At 41.7% G+C, this 20,558-nt stretch overlaps 1 protein-coding gene across 2 annotated transcripts; it reads right to left on the reverse strand.

Moving 5' to 3' along the window:
* Positions 1-907: 907 nt before the first annotated feature.
* Positions 908-20,402, reverse strand: ptpa (protein phosphatase 2 phosphatase activator). Of its 2 annotated transcripts, none has more exons than XM_054611987.1 (10): positions 20,308-20,402; positions 19,353-19,462; positions 18,913-18,999; positions 17,571-17,696; positions 16,196-16,313; positions 14,883-14,982; positions 13,964-14,088; positions 11,800-11,900; positions 6,244-6,351; positions 908-1,847 (listed from the first exon to the last, which is right to left on the reverse strand). In XM_054611987.1, the coding sequence occupies exons 1-10, from the start codon at positions 20,330-20,332 to the stop codon at positions 1,773-1,775; spliced, it is 975 nt and encodes a 324-aa protein (XP_054467962.1). In that variant the 5' UTR covers positions 20,333-20,402; the 3' UTR covers positions 908-1,772. The 2 variants fall into 2 exon arrangements, with proteins under 2 accessions (XP_054467962.1, XP_054467961.1); XM_054611986.1 differs by lacking the exon at positions 20,308-20,402 and adding an exon at positions 19,631-20,280.
* Positions 20,403-20,558: the final 156 nt, after the last annotated feature.

A 20,558-nucleotide genomic window follows, 5' to 3' on the forward strand; every position in this document is an offset into this window, starting at 1 on the left:
TAAAACAGTGGGCCTCATTCAGGAAACACTCGTACACAGAGAGTGGTTTTTAAATGGCAGGTAGGAGTTTAACAATTCACAATTTCAAAGAATTTGTGGCATTTAACAATTTTCTCCTACTGAATTCTCTCCCACTTTAACATGAAATTCATGAGCAAAATGGACTATTTTGACCTAAAATCATTATTAGTTTAAAAATACCATATTTAACTCAAATAAAACAGACAAACTTGATGTTAGTTAACATTCTGTACACCATAATATCATTGTTAGGACTGCCAATTTACTAAGAGGGTCGGTGGTTCGATACCCAGCTTCGGCAGTCGGTGTGTCCTTGGGCAAGACACACCGACACGATATGTAATATACACTGATTGTAAGTCGCTTTGGATAAAAGCGTCTGCTAAATGACTGTAATGTAATGTAATGTAATATCAGCACCACAACTTGTACATTTAAGTAGCTTCAGAGCTCTGTCTGTCAGCGGCCTCAGTATCTTGCAGCAGGTCTGTCCAGTATCATCCTCCGTTATAACACCTGACAGTGAAACATCACCTACTGGAGGCTAGAGTATTCTCACATGATCACCTCTCATAATCAGTAATGGACAGCTCTGCTTTGGAGAGATGTTTTTATGGACTTTATGGCTACTATTAATGTTGTCTGATTGTTCTGGGTCCTTTTCATCAGGATTCTAACAAAAACTATGTGATGCAGCTGAAATTGGATGAAGAGATAAAACAACCTATTTTGGACTTAAAGCAATCTTTCTGCATGTGACCTCAGCACTTTCCAAATTAGCAGCGAGCATTGGGGGTGCTAGCATGGGACATTTTCAAACTAAACATGTGATAGCTTGAACTTACAATGGAACATGGAAATCAAGAATAAAATTCACGGTCGGGTCACCAGATAAAAGATGAGAAATTTATTAAATCAGGTTTGAAAGGTCAATGTAATAACTGCTATTACATTTTTAAAAAAGCAATGTTCTTTAAAATGTGCCACTTTGATCCCATGCAGAATTTAACTCATTTGAAGGCCTGGGTTAAAAAGTACAATGTTTTCCCTGGGTTGACAGTGACTTGTAAGGGACAAAGATTGCCCCCATAACTGACTAAACTCTGTAGACTATTTGGATGAGCTGTTACAGAAGCTTTGAAAACCTAATCCTTTACCTTTTCCCTCTGAGCAAGACACTGAACTTTCAAGTTATTTTGTTTAGGAAAAAAGAAACAATCACTCAAACACAAATATTTCTTAGCAAATTATTAATGTGACTTACATGGTGAGATGAACTGGGCAATCAAAATGTTAGTACATTTGCAATAAAATTAAAACCTTTGGCCTTAAAAGCAAAACCAAGAAAATATCTCAAAGAATTTTGAAGAAGTCACACAAAGACTCTGCTCACGATGAGCCACACTGTTGAGAAAAAATTCAAACATCAATGAGTAGTCTTCTAAAAAAAATAACAAGAATCCCTCCATCCCTCAAAAAGGAGCCTGATTCAAACTCTATCCATTACATAAATAAAATGAAAAAAAATATATAAAGATGTTCCAAAATCACAAAGGTCATCCACAACATGCTCTGCATTAAAGTTATGGATGGCCTACAAGCTTTCATGACCACTTTCGTGCACATGTGGGAGTCTGTGTGTCAAACTACATGTGGTTGATTTTTGCTACTGTTTTCTTTGCACGTGAAGATGCCGAGGAAGGGAAAACTGTTGGGATTTTGGTCTTTCCATTGTGTGCGTAGCCTGAGCGTCAAGGCTTCCCTGGCTGGATGGGCAGCAGGCTACCAAATTTGAAGTGCTGGATCACAGGGAACTTCTCCATACACTGAAAAGAGAGAGAGGAGGAGGACAAATTTAACAACACCAGAGACAGTATGCTTCAAACAAGTACAGTACGCATTAACACTACATGTCATCAATCACCCATCCATACACTGATGACAGGGGCTACCATGCAACCTGCCCGTCAAGACTATTCTATCTAATCATTCATACCCATTCACACATCGCAGGCACAGCCTATGGGAGCAGTTTGGGGTTAAGTGTCTTGACCAACAAAACATCAACATGGACTAGCGGAGCCGGGGTTCGAACCGCTCCACCACTGAGCACCACTGCTCCTGTCTCCTGGGAGTCCAGCCATATCTCTACACACAGCAAAGGTTTGATTTATTGTCAGATACAGACTGGTGATGCAGTGTTTATTTACTTTGCAGATGCACAGTTACGGTGGGCTATGCTACGTTACATGAAGGTAACTTCCTCTCATTACTGAATAGACAGAGTGACGGTGTGCTATTTTACTTTACATCCAGCTAAATATCTCTCCTAACTAAATCTACAGAGTGACAGTGGGCTACGATACATCCACCTAACTTTCTCTCATTATTGAATAGGACTACTTCTGCGTTTACTAGAGCTAGACTGATAAGTTGGCCACACCGATGTATATTGCCATCCACTATCTCTACCACTACCAGTAACTTGTAGGAAAAAACCCAAGCAGCCCAGTCTGAACAGTCTCAGTTGGCGCTGCATCCTCTTGGCATCATTATGGTTGCGACAGCCAAACGTGTACAGCAGCAACATGCATTGGCTTTGAAGCAATCTACGCCTTAGCCCCTTAACGTCGAATTATAAATTACCAGTCAGGTCATGGGGGTCAAGTTTGAACAATTTGGGTTTAGTATTGCCGTTATGTGCACCATTCCAATCAGGAAGAAACAAAGAAAATAAGATCAGAGTTTTACTTTTACATTTCCCTTTTTATCATCCAACACCCTTATGACCCTACTGATTTTTTTCAGCATCTACTACAGATATATTGTTTACATATGATCATGATTTATCTAGTAGACCAGATGTAAATATCTTGCCATTCATTAGGAGTGAAAAAAAAAAAAAAAAAAAAAAAGTTGCAGCATAGTAGCGCATTATTTTGGGTGATGATATTATATCCATTCAAGAATACCAAGTATCGGTATTTCATCATATAAACTATTATTTTTACAATTAGGAAAGTTGGGATTAATGAATTTGGCCATAACTGCGGTTATATAAGTCACAGTTTCAAGTTCTACCGCCGTTGTCTTCGGCCTGTATTAAGTAAAGAATATGCCATCTGAAGAACGGCATTGATGCTTTCTAGTCGCTGGTCTGATAATTATACATGTGAAAAACAAATCTGTGTTGAAGTCCGCAGGAGGAGAGCTAGTAACATTAGTAACGTTAACAGCAACAGCTCTTCCAAAGAACGGAGCAGATCCCTTCGAAGGTTCAATACATTGTGGTGCGTTCAAGCTTGATTCAGGAGAAATGACTATTTGACAAAAGTCATTTATGAAGTCATCATGATGTGTCCAATGTACTCTTGTAAAATGGACATAAGTAGGTGCGGAAGTTGTGGCAGCATCTGACTTTGCATTGCTTGAGGTTTAGTCACAGGACACGTCCTCGTCTTTAAATCAGACTTCAGTGAGGCCCACAGAGAGTAAACATCTACAACAAGTATTGCTGTTAATTTGTACCACTGGCCTTTCAATTTGAACATGTTCAAAATGGCTGTGGCTCAGCCCAGAAGAAGCCCTTAGTGTGTACTGACATGGACCCAGTTTTGGGGAGCAGTGGTGGGGGTGATGGGTGTCTGCAGTGGGGGTTGGGAGGCTTTTCTGGGGGAGCGCATTGGAATTGAACTCTTGTGCTCAGTGTGTCTGTGCAGTGACACTTTCAGTCATGATCTGGGCAGAACTGGGGTGGAAACTCATGCCTGAGTATGAGTACTTTGGTCCAAACATATTCAATCAATTAAAATGTGTCATTGGTCACAGATAAACTATCCTAATAAAAAGCATTAACATAGATTCAATCAAAATTGCTGAAAAAAGTTAAGGCAAACCCATTGATAACATAACTCGATCCATAGCCATTTGTATCTATATGCTTTAGTCTTTTCTACAGCACACAAAGTGTTTAAAGGAGTAGTCTGAGATATTTTACATTTTTCTTACTGTCAATAAATCCCATGAGCAGACTGAAACCATCACTGACCATCACAGTAACTTGTTGGAAAAAAAACCAAGCAGCCCAGTCTGAACAGTCACAGTTGGCGCTGCATCCGCTTGACATCATTAGTTATCCACTAACAAGTATTGAGTGAGGATAAATCTTCTTCATCTGTGCCATAGAGCTCCATTGTTATCCAAGAACTACCAATTGTTATAAAAACACACCAATGAGCCTTACTGTGTCACGTTAGCATCTTCCTTTTGGTGTTTTCAAAAGATTTAACGAAGAGAAAAACATAGAATAACACCAGGCTTATCTGTGAAGTGTTTTAATGTCTTTCCTTCCTTCCAGGCAGTCTGGATTTCAGTCATTTCCCTCCACTATATAAATCAACTTGTTGAAACTTACAACTTGCCTGTCTTTGACAACAATAAATCAATTATGTTCACAGGGATGAATTATCCATCTTAAGCAAGTCTGTGCAAGTAGATTTGTATTGTACACTGAATTGAACTGAACCCAATGGCTGCCTGAAGATGGACAAGATAAAAAACACTTAAACATGGAAGTAACACACACTAGTAGGGGCCCTAAATATGCAGAAGAGAGCTGGGTGGCTGGTCGTCTTCTCATGTGTGGACAAGACACTGTGTAATTCTGTCCATTCAACAGTCCAAGATCATCCAGCACATGTTTCCATTAGCATGTGTCATTTCACACAATCAGTTTATGTTCTGAACAGGTGACCAGCCCCCAGAACTGCCTCATCTCAGACAGAAAATGTTGGATTCTGCTCTAAGTCTAGTACAGCTCTGCACCGAAACCCTGTGTGGGGCCAGGGAAAGGGAGTGAGGAATGCAAGTCTGCTGATGGTTGCTCCAGGCTTGGAGGAAGGTCGGGACAGAGGGAGGGGAGGATTTAATGAAGGGAACGGCAAAGGAGGAGGAGGAGGAGGGAGGAGGGGGGGGGGGCAGACAGCTTGGCCCCTCAGCTCTTCGGGAAGGCTCACAGGCTGCTCTGGAAAACACAGGATGTGGGCATGCAGGCGGGGAGAACGGGCTTAGACATCCCCCCAACCACACACACACACACACACACACCACACACACACACACACACACACACACACACACACACACACACACACACACACACACACACACACACACACACACACACACACACACACACACACACACACACACACACACACACACACACACACACACTTCCATTCCTTTATTAACCCTTTCCTGCCTCTCTCCTCTACTTCCCAAAGAACCAGTCTGCTAGGCTGCATTGACCAAAATCAGACGTTTTTGAGGAACGCAACCAAATGCTACCATCAGCATGCTAACATGCCTCAAGTCACAATGCTAATGTGTTGATGTTTAGAATCTACAGTACCATGGTTGCCATCTTTGTTCAGTGTGTAAGCATTATTTGCGGCCAGTGGGAATGTCATTGGTTTGCAAGTCATAAACCAAAGTATTGGACAAATTAAATGTTTCACCTTGTGATGGTGCTGAAGCAATTGTGAGAGAAGACCAAAGCTTTCATCGGTCATATCATATTAATATTCATCTAGCATAGCTTAAATAAAAACTAATTTATGTTTCGTAGAGGATGAAACCTACAGACTTTGTTGATCCTCCAGCTTTTCATCTAACTCAGCATCAGGTCAATCTTTTGGTTTACTTTTACATTATTACTACTATTAAGTGCTAATTAGAAAACGTTAGCTTGCTAACACACTAAACGAAGGCGCTGAACATGGTTAACATTATATATATATATGCCATAAACATCAGCATGCTAGCCTTTTCACTATGAACATTCTAGCATGCAGGCATTAGCATTTAGCTCAAAGCACAGCCCCACAGTGTTTGTTAACACTTTAACTCTTCTTAAACAGGCTTGGTCACATTGACGGTTGCAAACCATCCCCACAGTATTGACCTTTGAGGGAACCAAGAGAACAGGAGGGTCCAAAGGGTTTTATTGATTTTAATCTATGCAGTTCAAATTTGGTGGTTTTCTATGTAAGTTGTTATTCATCTTCTAATCTTCTCTGTTTTACTTTTGTGTCAGCCCAGATTACAATGATATTGAATTTAAGTTTTAAAACCTGCATGAACTCTTCCACCACCATCAGACCGATACATCACTGATGAATTGGACTGAGCGGTGACCATGAGAGGACGAAACAAGCGTACCTCGGCCTTGTACATTCTGATCAGGCCCTGGTTGACTTTGGACCAGGTAGGAACGGCGCTGATGTTCCACAGCTGGTTGGAGTGTTCGGCAAACGGACCGGTCTTCATCTGCAGAACAGAAAGAGAGTGACAAAGACCCAGACCCAAGTTAGACACCTCTGGTGTAATTTATCCTCACTTTATCAAACAGTATAGAACAAAGGAAAACACTGGTACTGAGTTTCACACTTTGTTGATTATGGTGAAGGATGACAGTTTTAATTTCAACATAAGCAGGCACATTCAGGCTTAAGTCACAAAATGACGTCTAATAACATTCTAACTCCAATCTTTGATTAATATCAATTCAGTATCTAAATCATAGTTATTCTCTTTAGTTATCTTTTATCATTTTATTGCACCACAAGGTTTCATTAATTTGAACAGGAAAGCTGTTAAACCTTCCTTTTAGTCCTGTTAGAAACCATCATTAGTGTTTTCACAGAATGAAACACCCCCTCTGTAGGCCAGAAAAGAGGCTTTTCAAAAGTTTTGAGCCTTTCAGTGATGAAGCTTTGGTCAGCCTGAGTTGGGTGTGTTAGAATGGATCCCAATGACAAACCCATTCTCGTGGCAGAGAAAGACATGCTTCGGCAAAAGTTTATTGATGGACAGTGAAGAGGTAGCTTATGTTGCTGGAGTGGTTTTTGCTTCTGTGGACAACTTCATTCTTTGTTACACAGATAAAGGGTTCATTGGTGGAATCCAGCACAAGGACTGGAACCAAGCTGACTGAAGCTACAATTTTAAATTATCAGACAAAAGACAACCTTTTTATATCCAAGTCTGATTTGTGTAGTTCATAAAATGAACGACTTTTGAGGAAGGGAATGTGAGAAAAGTGATAGTGATAATGAAAGACGTGTACAGTGAATGTGTTCTGTAAAGGGACAGATCCTACTGTGTACCGTGAGGAGTAACCGGTAACCTGGCTGATAGTCCAGGGAAGACTACAACTTTTTTTTTTCATTTTCAGGTTTGTTCCTCTGAAGATGATATGAGGATGAAAGAAAAAGTCATAGCAAGACAAATAAGTGTGATTGAAAACAACAGGCTGACTGTTCTCCTCATCACACTCATTATGGAAACGGGATTACAATGCTTTTTCATCACATTGACTTCTCTTTTTTTCATTAGGTAGAACAAAATGTTGATTGTTGTTTCAGCAAACACCTAAATGAAAATAATACCTTCTGCGGAGTGTTGGCTTACAGACAGACAGCCACTAGTAAGAACATACAGCAGAACAATAGGTAGACAGTCACTGTGACATGAACAAATGTAGGAATTCATAAATGTATGAATGAAGTGAGGACTATCGACCGTTTTCCCACCATTTTTCCAAGAGGTGGGGGAATCCAAACCCAGACCCTGGGGCATCAATCTAACAACCCCCTCCTTTTTCCATCCCCCGCCACTCTGCTCTAGACACTTTCCAGGGCCTCGCCTGAGAACACATGGGGGAGGGGCATGGAGGAGGGAGGAAAGGGGGGTGGAGACAGACCGTATTCCCTGGAGGAAGGAGTGATTCACAGCAGCATGTGGGGAAGGAAGTGACTCATGTTTAGAACGGCACACACACAAGCCTTCTGTGTGAATCAAAAACGAACAGGAGTTTGGAGTATCCACATGTTTGTGAATAGGAGCAAAATACTTGTACATGTGTCTGAGCAACAGCACACATACGACCAGTGATAGAGCCAAGAGTGGCTTGTTTATTCTGTTTCACTTACCAAACAAAAAAACTCAAGTGGATTTCAACAGTGAGAGTTAAGTGGTATTAACTATTAAGCCTCAGCATTGTTGCTATGGTTACCCACAGTTAAATAAACCTTGCACTTGGAGTTAGAATGGAGGTTGTGGGTAATGGTTAAACATATCAACTGAAGCCATAGTTCAAAGTAACTGTGTTGACTTATATTGACTTCCTCTGTTGGTGGTGGTGAATGGTTTGCAGTTATGAGACACAAGGGTTTGGGTTAGGATTAGGTTCAGGGTTGCGGGGGTGCTGGAGCCGATCCCAGATGACACTGGCAGAAGGCAGGGTTGACATGGACAGATCTCCAGACTATCACAGGACAGACCCATAGAGACATTCACGCTCACAGGCAATTTAGAGTTGGCTGCATGTTTTTGGACTGTGAGAGGAGAAGGTCCGCCCAGCCTGGGAATCGAACCCCGGCACCTCTAACTTTCAGGTGACTACACCACCTTGTAGCCACAGACAACTAGATAATCTTTGGAGTCTTTCTAGCACTGGTCAGTGTTTAACTGGCCAGCTAGAGCAGCTCACCAACTAAACACTGTGAGAACAGTCACAACCTCAACCAGCTCCTGTCCTTCATGAGGATTGGTGAGTTAGCTTGATTTGATTGTTCACAATTTGACACATCTGGATCTTTCAGTTCTTTAAAGCTGGCTTGAAGTTCGTCTGAAGCTGTTGTCCTGAAGTTTATTCAGTCAGCTGGATCAAGACCAAGACCCCTCATATATGGACTCATTTTCAGACACAAATTACTTGTTTTTCTAGATGAAAAATGTTGATATGAGGACGAGAACATGTAGGTTCTTGAAAAGTCCCTAAGATATGTTGGTGTGAGTGTAATTTGAAGAGTTAAATATACTAAGGGATACTATGAACAAAAAGACAAACTCAATTAGAAGTTCAGTGGAGGCTTGACATTTATCTTAGGGCTTCCATAGGAGGGAGGTTTGCGTAAAAGGCTGCCAGCACCCATCCACGCTGGCATTGTGTGTATTTTATCCTCCGCACCGCAGAGGGATGGAGAGTTGTTCATGTTCGGAGAAGGACCGTGTCACGGGTCTGTAGTACTGAACCGACCCACTACTATGGAAACAATATGGAACACTTTCTGATGTTTAGATGAGACTTAATGCTTTCAGCAGTAAAGAATATGTAGTGTACTTACAAACTGTAAATACTTGGATTGAAACATGTTTACATGCGTTATTGCTCATAAGCCGCCTTTCTCATCCTGGGTGCCCTGCAGCACCTCTTCTCACCTTCTCTCTGAAATGCTCCGTTGTAGTGCTTGCTCCTCCCTCCAGAAAGCAAAGTCTACTCTGATTGGTCAGCTAGCCCACTCTGTTGTGATTGGTCAACATTTCACATTTCAAAAAACTCTTCCTCCGGAGCTTCAGCTCCGTCTCTCTCTTTTCTTGAAGAGGGCCAAACTAGCCGGAAGGAGTTTTACGTCACTTCCGTAACATTGTGACCTCATAATGTAACAGAAGTGAAGGAGAGAATTCAATCGAGCCGTTTCAGGCAGCTCAGGAGCTTCTGAGGGAGAGGGTAACTCTACAGACCTTTTACATTAAAAAATATATATAACTCAGTAAAGGAGAGGGAAAAAATAGAAAAGCATAACAGGGCCACTTTAAAATCAGAATGATAGTAAATGGACTTTACTTGTGTAGATCTTTTGTGGTCTTCCGACCAATAAAAACTCTTTAACACTACATGTCATCGTTCACCCATTTACACCCATTCATACACTGATGACAGGGGCTACTATGCAAGGTGCCACCTGTCATCAGGACTCTAATTAAACATTCATTCCACATCACCAATTTAAGGGTTAAGTGTCTTGCCCAAGGATACATCAACAGGGACTAGCGGATTCGGGGATCGAATCGTCGATCATCTGATTGAAGACAACCCTGCTCTACCACTGAGCCACAGTTGCCCCTAAACACTATCAGCCAATTGTCAAACAATGTAAGAGTGGAAAACAACACAACAGCGGCTTGATCAACGCAGGAACGCCTATACAATGAGACTTCTATCCATGAGGCTATTGCCCCGGTGCATTCTGGGAGTCCTCCCATCCCTCATACCTGTAACGCGATGTGTACAGTACTCAGCCAGTCTTCATGATGTCTGATGGACAGTCCAAAGCCCAAGGCACTCAGTTCAAAATGATATAAAACAGAGAAAAGCAACACATCCACACATCATCCTCTCACGCTGGAACCAGAGAATGTTTGGCATCTATGGCAGCTAAATGACCAACAATTGACCGATTATCAAAATATATACAGGTTTATTTTCTGTCCATCGTCTTTAAGCTCTAAAACAATCAAATCAAATATGACGAGTGAAAAAATAAAAACTGCCTAACAGATGAGGGAAACCACTGAGGCCCTTCCTTCATTACACAACAGCAGCATCCATTCATGACCTTTCATGACCGTGAAGAGGAGGGAGAATTCAAACAGCAGGAGGAGGAGGAGGAAGAGGAGGAAGAGGAGGGAAGGCAATGGTGCTTCTGAGTAAGAAGGAAGCAAAGGATGTAGCTGCTCCAACAACGCCCTCCTGTACTTCCCTCCCCTCCTTTTCCTTCCCAAACCAAAAACAAAGCCATTGGTTCCTGCTTTGGCTCTCAACCAACACAATCCATCTTCCTCTTCCTGGACGAAGCTGAGCTGGACTTATTCATGTCCAACAGCTAAATCAGTACAACATCTACTTAAAGGATATACATTCTGAGTATATATTAATATATAATTTGGTATAACATATCCCAAAAGGAATTTTATATACATGTGAAGAAACTGTCAGAGTTTGACCACACAGCGAGGGTAATGTCCATTAGAGGGCAGTGCTCCTATTAAACAGCAGGGATGGTCTGGAGTTCAGGGAACTGATGTCAGGGCTGCCAAGGAAACAAACAGCTGAGTTACTGCAAATGTTCAATTGAAGATATTTTCAACGACATGCATCGCAGGTGTTTGGCCGGGAATTAAACCGTAAATTTTGCAGCTATGTGGCACCAGCGTGCATGGCTCCACCATGAGACTACCTGGGCGCCTTAAATTTTAGCCATGGAATTTCATGGATCTGTCCCTCAATGTAATCCACAGGGAGCTCCTTCGGCTCTCTTGTTTTGCTCTGAGAATTCGAATTGGAAACATTCTTAGGTGTGTTCCTTTTGATCTCTCATTTTATGTTTAAAAGGTCAGTCAGTTCACCCAAGAAAAGGTACTTCTAATCCAGCTCACTGTGAACAGTTTAGCTGCTAAATGCTCCGCTATGTTCAGCAGCTAGTTGCTAGCTCCCCTTTGTGCTGTTTAGCGGCAGGCAGCCGGATAAGAGGACACCTTACACTGAAAACAGCTGCTGATGCTGCTGGGAAGAACGCGATGAGATCAGGAAGACCAAACCATAACCAAACAATGAACTCAAAGTGACTTATCGCATGTGCATTTAGCACATGCGATAAGTCACTTTGAGAAACATCTTTTATATTACACATAGTCATGATAACACAAAACAGTGACTAGGGTTATTTCTAACACAATAGAGTAAAACGCCACCACTAGAGAATCAAGTTTACATTCAGAAGTTTGACACAAGCGTAAGAAGCATCAGTAGGGAGGATGAACAGCATCCCTTTGGGTGGCTGTTATTATACCTAGAATATTTGTTTACAAGTGGACGTCTGAGCAGATATAAAAAAAAAAAATGTAATAGTGGAGTGCGTTTCATTGTCCCACCTCATTTATGAACTTGATGCACTCCAGGAACATGAAGTCGTGGTGGTGCTCGTTCACCACCCTCTCATCGATGAAGTGCCGGGGCTCCAGTGTCGGGTTATCTGAAAGGGAGAAGGAGCTGTAAGTGCACATGTTAACCGCCAGGGGTCACCATTTACCTTCCCATTATCTGAGATCAAGGAGAGCAAAGAGGCAGAGCAATGCCTTCTAGTAAGCATAGTGGACTGGTCTCCTCCTTGTCTTTCTGACATGTGACAGCAGGAACAGCACAGGTGTGAATGGTATCGTTCATGCTGGCTCACTAACTCGTGGCCATGGTTTACTGGGACATTAGGACAAAACACAGTCCATGTTATTGTCAGTAGCACAAGGACAAGTCAAAATGTCTGCTGGGAAGAAGTCAGATTGTAACAATGACTTTAGTCCTGTTTGAGCTTCCTTAATGGTCAGCCTGATGGACATTCGGTTTCAGGTTCTAGTGTTAAGCATTATTGTTCTGGAATATCTAGTTAGACTGCAGAGCTTCATTTAATCCCACATAAAGCCCTCATGTTGTCTGAGATTCTCAGACAGGGACTTCTAAAAGGTGTTTTAACACCTAGCCTGTTTGGTGGAGAGGTGGAGAGGCTACTGTGGAAGCTGTCAATCAAACTTCTATGATGATGACATATGTGACTGAAGCATATGTTTAAGAGAACTATTGAATCCATCTCCTGATCTGTAAACTATGAGATATGAGTAATGTAACGCCAATACCTATCAGATTATTTGGTAACCGCAGTAACACCGCAGTAACACCGCAGTAACACCGCAGTAACACCGCAGTAACACCACATCTGCGCGGTGATTTTCCATGACCAATCAGAGAGTGAGGTGCATGAGGCTTGGGTCTGAAACATAGCAACCATAGTATTACAGTATAAAGAGCTTCTGTCTTCTCCTGTTTCTGTCAGTCCATCAATATTCATCTATGGGGTCCAGGAAACACATGTTGTCCTCCATCAGCTCTTCTGACTCCTCAGTTACTGCCACTTTATACTGTCCCATAAGTGCTTTGTATAGAATTATAGCTATAGGGAGCAAAAATAACCAGCACAGACACACAGTCCAAGGTCTGGACCAATGTAAACGGACCACAGGTGGGAAGTGACCTCAGCTTACCCACTGCCCAGGTGAAAACCCAGAGGAGGTCGAGACAAGCGTAGTTTACCATCGCTGTAGTGAAGCACCAAAAAAATGATGTAATCACGGCCTCGCGCGCAACTGGTAATTTGAGTAAAGACCTATCAACATGTCTGAGGATGTTAGAAAGAAGGCTAACTAGTTATTAAACGCTTTTGAAACAAGAAGTCTTCAAAATCTACATTCTAGAAAATATTTTGCAGCCAAATTAAGTTGTTTACAGGATATTCTTTTGTTTGTTTCTTTATAATGCATTTAATACTGGACCTCTTTCTTTACAGGGCTTGTCCAAATGCAAAGTAATCCATGAATATGAGATATGAGTTCATAGATAATTACAATTCCTCCTCAGCATTGAGGAGGTCGGTTTATGGTGACTCAACTTTGTGCTTTTTAACAGAACATTTTGTGCATACGCCCTCTGGAGTTTCAGAGAATAATGCAACGAACAAGTTCAGGCAAATATTTAATTGCAATTTCTCTGACCTATATTGGGATTTAAGTTATCAATTTAAGTACAGGCCAAAGTTTGTGGTCTTGTGAAGCAACATGAACTGTACAACCTAGCAGGATTTCTATGAAGGATAGCCAGGACCTCTGTCATGTTACACTGCTCACAACTTCTAGGTCAAATTATGGCTCTTGCAATAAGAGATTGACCTCTATCAAATCAAGATGTCAAACCGATGTCTGACCAATCAAGCTTTCAGTCAGTGTGGTACTACAGTGCAGACATCTACATGCACACACTTACGCCCACTTTAGGCTCCTTTCAATATTCCATACACACTGATTCTCTTTTGTTGTCCACACCAACATGTTCTAATCGACTGTACACAGCCACTTACATTTTTGTTCCTTATGCTGACAGATTATCATCAGCATCATGCCACCACATGTCCCGACCTCCATCCCTCCATCTGCATCTTACGCACACACACACACACAGTTTGAAGGGAGCTGATGGTGGTGAGACTCTTACCTACAAACTGAGAGCTTCCCCAAATGAAGGGCAGAAACTGGAAGTCATCTAGTCCCCACACACCTTGGCTCCCAGCTGGCTCCATTCTGTAGGTCTTTTGCAGCTTGCGCATCACTTCCAGATACCTGCAGAAACAAACGGTACTCACACTGCAGGATGCTGTAGGGTCCCTAAAGTGACTGATCACTATCAACAGTTAATATTCCGAAGCTACACTAGAGATGGGGGATTTGGATCAATTCTGCAATCATCAATCTTCCATGGTGAGGGCTGGAGCTGATCTCAGCTGTCATTGGGTGAAGGCAGGGTTCACCTGGACCGGTATCCAGTCTATCACAGGGCTGACATATAGAGACAGACAAACATTCACACTCATATCCACACCTAATGGGAATTCAATTAACCCAAACTGCATGTCTTTAGACTGTGGGAGGAAGCAGGAAAATCTTATTTAGCTGATAATGATATACCAAATGTACATCAAATGGAAATTCATTTGAGAAATTGTTTATAGATAAAATAAGACAAGTTAATGTCGTGAGTTAAATACCTGACAAATCAAATCATCTGTCACATCGGATGATGATGCTCTTACATGATAATTCCTGTATTTTCTGAAATCGGACTATTTCTCATTTCTTTACCATGACAGCGAGCTAGACTATAATGGAATAATGGAGTTTCTCACAGAGAGTCTAGCAGATTGCAGAGGCTGTTAGACCAAAGTGTTAAATAAACAAACCAAAGTACTGGACAAGTGGAGATTTGACCTGAACAAAAGTCAGACCACCACAATCATTGGGATTCATCCTGCAGAACATTTCAAGGCAATCTGCTGCGTATCCAGAGATCGGTCAGTCTGCGACTAAAAACACGTATGGTTACCTGTTTAGTGCTGAGCTCAGCAGTACCAGCTCACCTGTTAAACACCATGAAAACGATAGCCAGCTGATCATCCACCCTGAGAGCTCCAACCTTACAGAGGCAGCAGAGGAACGCAGCGAAGGCAGCTTCATGACCTGAGAAGATAAACTCACACATCAGCGGTGTGCAGTCCACTTGTGCTTCACTTTAACTCACCATCTTTCTTGATTCGACTGTAATGTGATGAACAGAACCTGACAATAGATCAATATAATCAAGCTACTCCATCTGCTCTCAGCTAGTACTTTACAACGTACTACTTCTACAATGAATTATATTTTGTTGCTTGTAGTTTATAGACCACCACTACTTCAACTTCTGCTCAATATAATTGCTTTTAGTCCAAATGTCCTCTTTACTAAAGGACTATTTGCAGTGAAGGACTCTCCTTCTCCATTTACAGGGTATTTACACGCATTTCATTTAAACATTTCAGATCCACGTGTTGTCTTTTAAGCTTAACTCATAGTCTTTGTCCTCGTCTAGTGTTTCTTTCCTTCTGTAGGACTAAGTGACTGCTGCCTTCATAAAGCTCTGAATCAGGCCTTCTTTTGAAACAATGGCGCCTCCTGGTGCCCCTTTAGTATATCTATAGTCTGATACACTTGAAACATAACAAACACCACAGCATGACATGACAATTCCCACCAGGGTTGTGACAGAAGAGCTGTGATAGGCCCAACAACTGCAAGGTGGCCATTAGGCAAGAGATCAAATCTGGTTACATTCAGATATAAATCCTTTAAACAGTCCGTCCACAAACATTTTCTCCCCTATCTCTAGAGGTCATCCTGCACATTTCAGTTCCTGGAGCTCAGAGCCTTGAAAAATATTTTGACAATCCAACAGCAATGTCTCTCCAGATAGAGTGTCTGTTACTGCAGATCATCCACAGGATATAGCATCACAACTAAATTAAAAATGTTATAGATATTTAAAATCCACATATCTTTGATAGGTAACAGTAGGTCTAATTGAGGAGCGACTCTTCATCATTAAAGATGGCTGGGATGTGGCAAGGTTTAGTGTGGTTCTTATGTTAGAGTAAGAACATGGGCAGAACTATTAGTAACTATTATATTTATTGAAAAACATTCTATGCTTTTGGAAGTATTGTTTTGGTAATTTTAGCCTTTATTAGATGGTACATAGTGGAGAACAGACAGGAACACATGGTGTCCTCCATCAGCTCTTCTCATTCCTCAGTTACTGCCGTTATATACGGTCCCATTACTTCAGTGCTTTGTATAGTCTTATAGCTATATGAAGTGAAAATAACCAGCACAGACACACAGTTAGCACTGTTACCTGTTCCATAGTCTATCCTGGTGGCGTTCCCCACTGACTCTTTCAGATAGACAGCTATCTCTGGGGCTGCAGCACATCTGTCAGCCGGGAGCACAGCTGCCACCAATGCCTCTGCATCCTGCACGCACACACAAAAACATCACCTGTGAGCGGCAAGCCATCTACCTGCAGAACAGCTGTGAGACAGAGTGGGAGTGTCGAATCAAACATGGGGAAGCTTGGATTGTGCCGAATGAGAAAATGGTTACAAAACGGTCCACACATTTCCAGAGAATGTCTAAAATTTTCCAAAGGACGTTAAACTTGCTAATCTTGAAAACTTTGCACAGTTTTAATACAAAATGATAATAAAATTTGTAATGGGTGGGAAATACACAAAAAACATACTTAAGGCATGTTTTGGTGAGGAGACTGCCCATCTAATTAAATTATCACCAGCGCTGCATTCAGATCTTTAGCATGCCATTAAATAGGAGTAGAGCCTCTGAATGCACAGCATGTGAAGCCACACTACTGCCAACACCACCCTGCCGTCTGAACCGAAAGACGACATGCTTTGAGGAACGTTATGATGCAATAACTGAATGTATTTTGTATATTTGCGTGAACCAGCAGCTCCTCGCCTGAAGCAAAGCACACGGTTAACAACGAGTGAATGCCTTCTGCTAGTCTCTGCTAGCTAGCTGCTTCCAAATTCGGTATGTTGCAGTGTCATTGAGGGATGCACTGTACAGCGAACTAATCAAGTAGATCTGTTATCTGCCAGACTGATCCACAGTGTGCTGAGTGAATCATGTGTAAAGCTTCTGCTGATACTATGTCACTTACTACATGGGTCTAACAATATGTGCATCTCAGGCCTGTACTCTCAAGTTTTCTGTTAGGTCACAGGAACTCGAATATAAAACTAGATTCAGAACTTTTGGGCACTTTTATACAAGGAGTTTTGGTGAAGAGATGTAGAAACGTGTAGTTACACTAAGCCTTTTCCATTTGCTGTACGGACACAGAGAACGGAGAAGCTCAGCGCTATGTGTTAAAGCATCAGACAAGTTGACAGTGATGGTGCGTCTGCCACATTGTAACATGTGGTTCATAAGTCTTCGGCTAGAACTGAAATTTGTACACCCTCACTTGTAGTTGAGAATTGATAGTCTCAGTGTCACATGGATGAATGATCTGAATCAGAAGCACACAGAGAGCTTACACATTTAACATTTGGGAACATGTGGAACCCTGGTATCTGAGCACCACTCAGCATCAGACACAGGATTTCAGTTAAATATCTTGTGTGTGTGTGTGTGTGTGTGTGTGTGTGTGTGTGTGTGTGTGTGTGTGTGTGTGTGTGTGTGTGTGTGTGTGTGTGTGTACTAACCTGGTCTAGTTTGGCGAACCAGGTTCTGTAGGCCTTATTACCAAAGCGTGATGGCTGGTCAACAGGAGGGGTCTCGTCTATCCAGCGGTCCAGAGTCCCCAAAAGATCTACTAACTTCTCCACTGTCTGTCACACAACACAAAAGTAACTGCAGCAACACGAGAAGTGATGTTTATCATTCTCATCATTATCACATTATGGGGCTCAAACAGTAAACTACCGTATTTAGCTCGGGGGGAGGGGGTTAACAGTAATAACTTTTTCGATTTCCATGCAGCAGAATTCCAACAGTTGTTCTGTTTAAATGAGTGCTGGCAGAAAAAAGAAAAAAAAGAGACATCAGGAATTTGTCTGCTAAGAACTGCCACACGGCACCTGAGCATGTTCGAAGGGTGACACCATGTCCTGGTTTCAGAAAAGCTCCAGTTTTACTCGTCCACACTACAACATGACAGCTGTGGTTTCAGTCCTTAACTCTGGAGGGGCCACCATCATGCTTACTTTCGTAGAGACAGAGGGTTGTCATGGAAATGACGTGACTACTGATGAAGACTATGAAAGGTTTGTTACAGTTTGTTACAGTTATCCATGTGACTTGACTCTGTGTGGGCTTAAAGGACATAGCAGGTTCAGGCTGTCACGAAACAATACTCTCACCCTCAGGTAACAGCCTTTCAAATGTTCCTGTTCAGTAGCTTCACTCACTTAGGGTTCTAGATAGCTACTGATGGGGTGAGGTCTGACGACAGCAGCTCACTACTAGTAAACAGCTGGCTTGGTGTGGGCACTAACTGGTACAAGGTAGCCATTGGTTAGTTTCCGAATGCCATGTTTCTTTTTAAAACGAACAGCCAAGTTGACGAAGCAGAGAGGAGACAGCAAGAGACAGATCTCAGGTCAGATCTACAGTGGCTAATTAAGCTAGAAGTGTGGGCTTACTGGGTGTATATTGAATCATTTTAATTAGCTGCAGGAAACAATGCCAACAGGTATTCAAAAAGAAGCGGGCAATAATAGATTTTTTGGGGCTCTAGATTGAATCCTCATCAAAATAATCATAGTCCACTTCTACTGCTAGGTATCTGCCACTGTTTACCTGTCTAACTTATTGATGCAAACCGGCTTAACTCACACAAAATTAACACATTTAGTCTGCAGGAACTGCCCCACTCAGATCGATTTTAGATTTGTTTATTAAAGAAAGAATTGAGTTTTTCAATATAAAACGGGCGTATGAATTTTGTTTCTTCCTATTCTTTTACTCACAACAATAAACATCTGTGGAGAGTAAAAGGCTACCAGCACATGCTTTTAAAGATTACTGATATGAAAGACAACATACCTCTGAAACTTTATATTCACTTGAGAGCTTCTTTCCCTTCACACCTTCATTCAGTGTCAGAACGAAGCCCATGTAGTCAGCATACGCCTGTAAGAGGGAGAGATGTAGTCGAAAGTGGGATGTCTTCAGATGTGCAGTCTGACCAACTGTTACAAAAACTAAAACCACTACTATGATATTGTCAAAAATACTGCTACTAAATGGCTATTGATCATGATAAGGCCTATGTTCTACTGTGATGGACTACATACCAACAAAACTCTTCACATGAGCACTTCAAGAATGTTATAACTTCAAGTTTCTTTCCCAGGTTTTCATTATTAATCTTGGATTCAATCAAAGTGGCTGAAGGCTGATTTTAGAAACCTGTCTCAGTATCAGACTGATCAGGCCTAAATGTTCTTGGTGTGGTCTGGTACCATGCTGATGCAGACACCTACTTGAGATCGCTTCCACTTGCCCATGTCGGGCACCATGCTGATTTCTTTCTTGGGTACCATGAAGGTGATGCTGTCTGTGACTTCATGTGCTTCATCCTCTGGAGTGGATCCTAAATAGTTAAAGAAAAGACAGATTTCAGAGGTAACTGCATTTCAGATATCTTATTGTTTTTGGAAGCTAACTTTGGTGAACTCAACATGCCCTCAATCTGAGATTGTTCATTTTGTCACAGAAAGCATGTATTGTAAACTAGATTTTAAAAGATGTGGACGTCTACCTGGCAGAAAACGGTCGAATGAAAGATGCATTAAATTGCACTATGGGAAATGTAGGATCCAGTATTTTTGGAGCTAGACTATGTACTACAATTCCGGACATTTGGCCTCTGCTGCTTCATTTTTGATGAATCTTGTTTAAATCTGTCTCCTGAGACAGCTGCGCTGGAGAACGCTAAATCAAAAGGCAAAAGGAGCACTTTGCTCCATTCAGCGTGGAATAATGGAACCCACCAACTTTCAAATACAATCTCTTGTTCAATTATACAATACAAATATCTTAATAATAAGTGAACGGCGGCAGTGCTACACTGTAAACTGTCTCCTGCAAAATTCACTCTACGCGCTAGCTAACACCTTCCAGACCGATCTTTTTTAAGAGTTTGACAATGACTGCTTACAAAACATTACAGAGCGTGACTTCAAGTTGGTTTACAAGTAAATAACAAGCTCAAATAACAACTTAAGTTATTCTAATGTCTCGTTTAGGGTGTCTCTGCCCGGGGACAGTGGCAATGTGCCTTCTAGGCTTGTATACCCACTGAAAAGTTCATTCACGACTATGTGTCCTATGTGGCAGTGTGTTGTAGCCGCTAACGTTATCAGCGATTACAAGAGGAGAGCGAACGCTATGCAGAACGGTCTAAAGGAGAGCAAAAGCTATCAGCCGTGGCTTTACCTGACTGCTGCTCTGTTTCCGCCATGGTGAGGATGTGAGTCTTCTTCGTGGGTTTCAGGCAGAGTAAAACTAGCCGTATCGCATTACCGCCACCGCTGTTCAAAAATGTAAATGGCGTCGTACAATAATACGTATTATTTTCACTTTAACTGCTTTCTGCTACTGCGTGCATTCGTTGTTTATCAAATTATTTTGTATCAAATAAAATAACTCAAATGAACTTAATCCTGTTGAGAATACTTTCAGAATAC

The sequence above is a fragment of the Anoplopoma fimbria genome, chromosome 14 (assembly GCF_027596085.1).
Source record: "Anoplopoma fimbria isolate UVic2021 breed Golden Eagle Sablefish chromosome 14, Afim_UVic_2022, whole genome shotgun sequence".
Lineage (NCBI taxonomy): Eukaryota > Metazoa > Chordata > Actinopteri > Perciformes > Anoplopomatidae > Anoplopoma > Anoplopoma fimbria.

Bases quoted from the DNA above. Each gene is read 5' to 3' on its own strand.
- ptpa (XM_054611986.1), bottom strand. From the start codon at position 19,661: ATGCATCTTTCATTCGACCGTTTTCTGCCAG. The intron at 17,697-18,912 runs GTATGTTGTCTT...GTTGTGTGACAG, and splicing joins GTGAATATAAAGTTTCAGAG to ACAGTGGAGAAGTTAGTAGA. The intron at 14,089-14,882 runs GTGAGCTGGTAC...TTGTTTCTGCAG, and splicing joins GTTTTCATGGTGTTTAACAG to GTATCTGGAAGTGATGCGCA.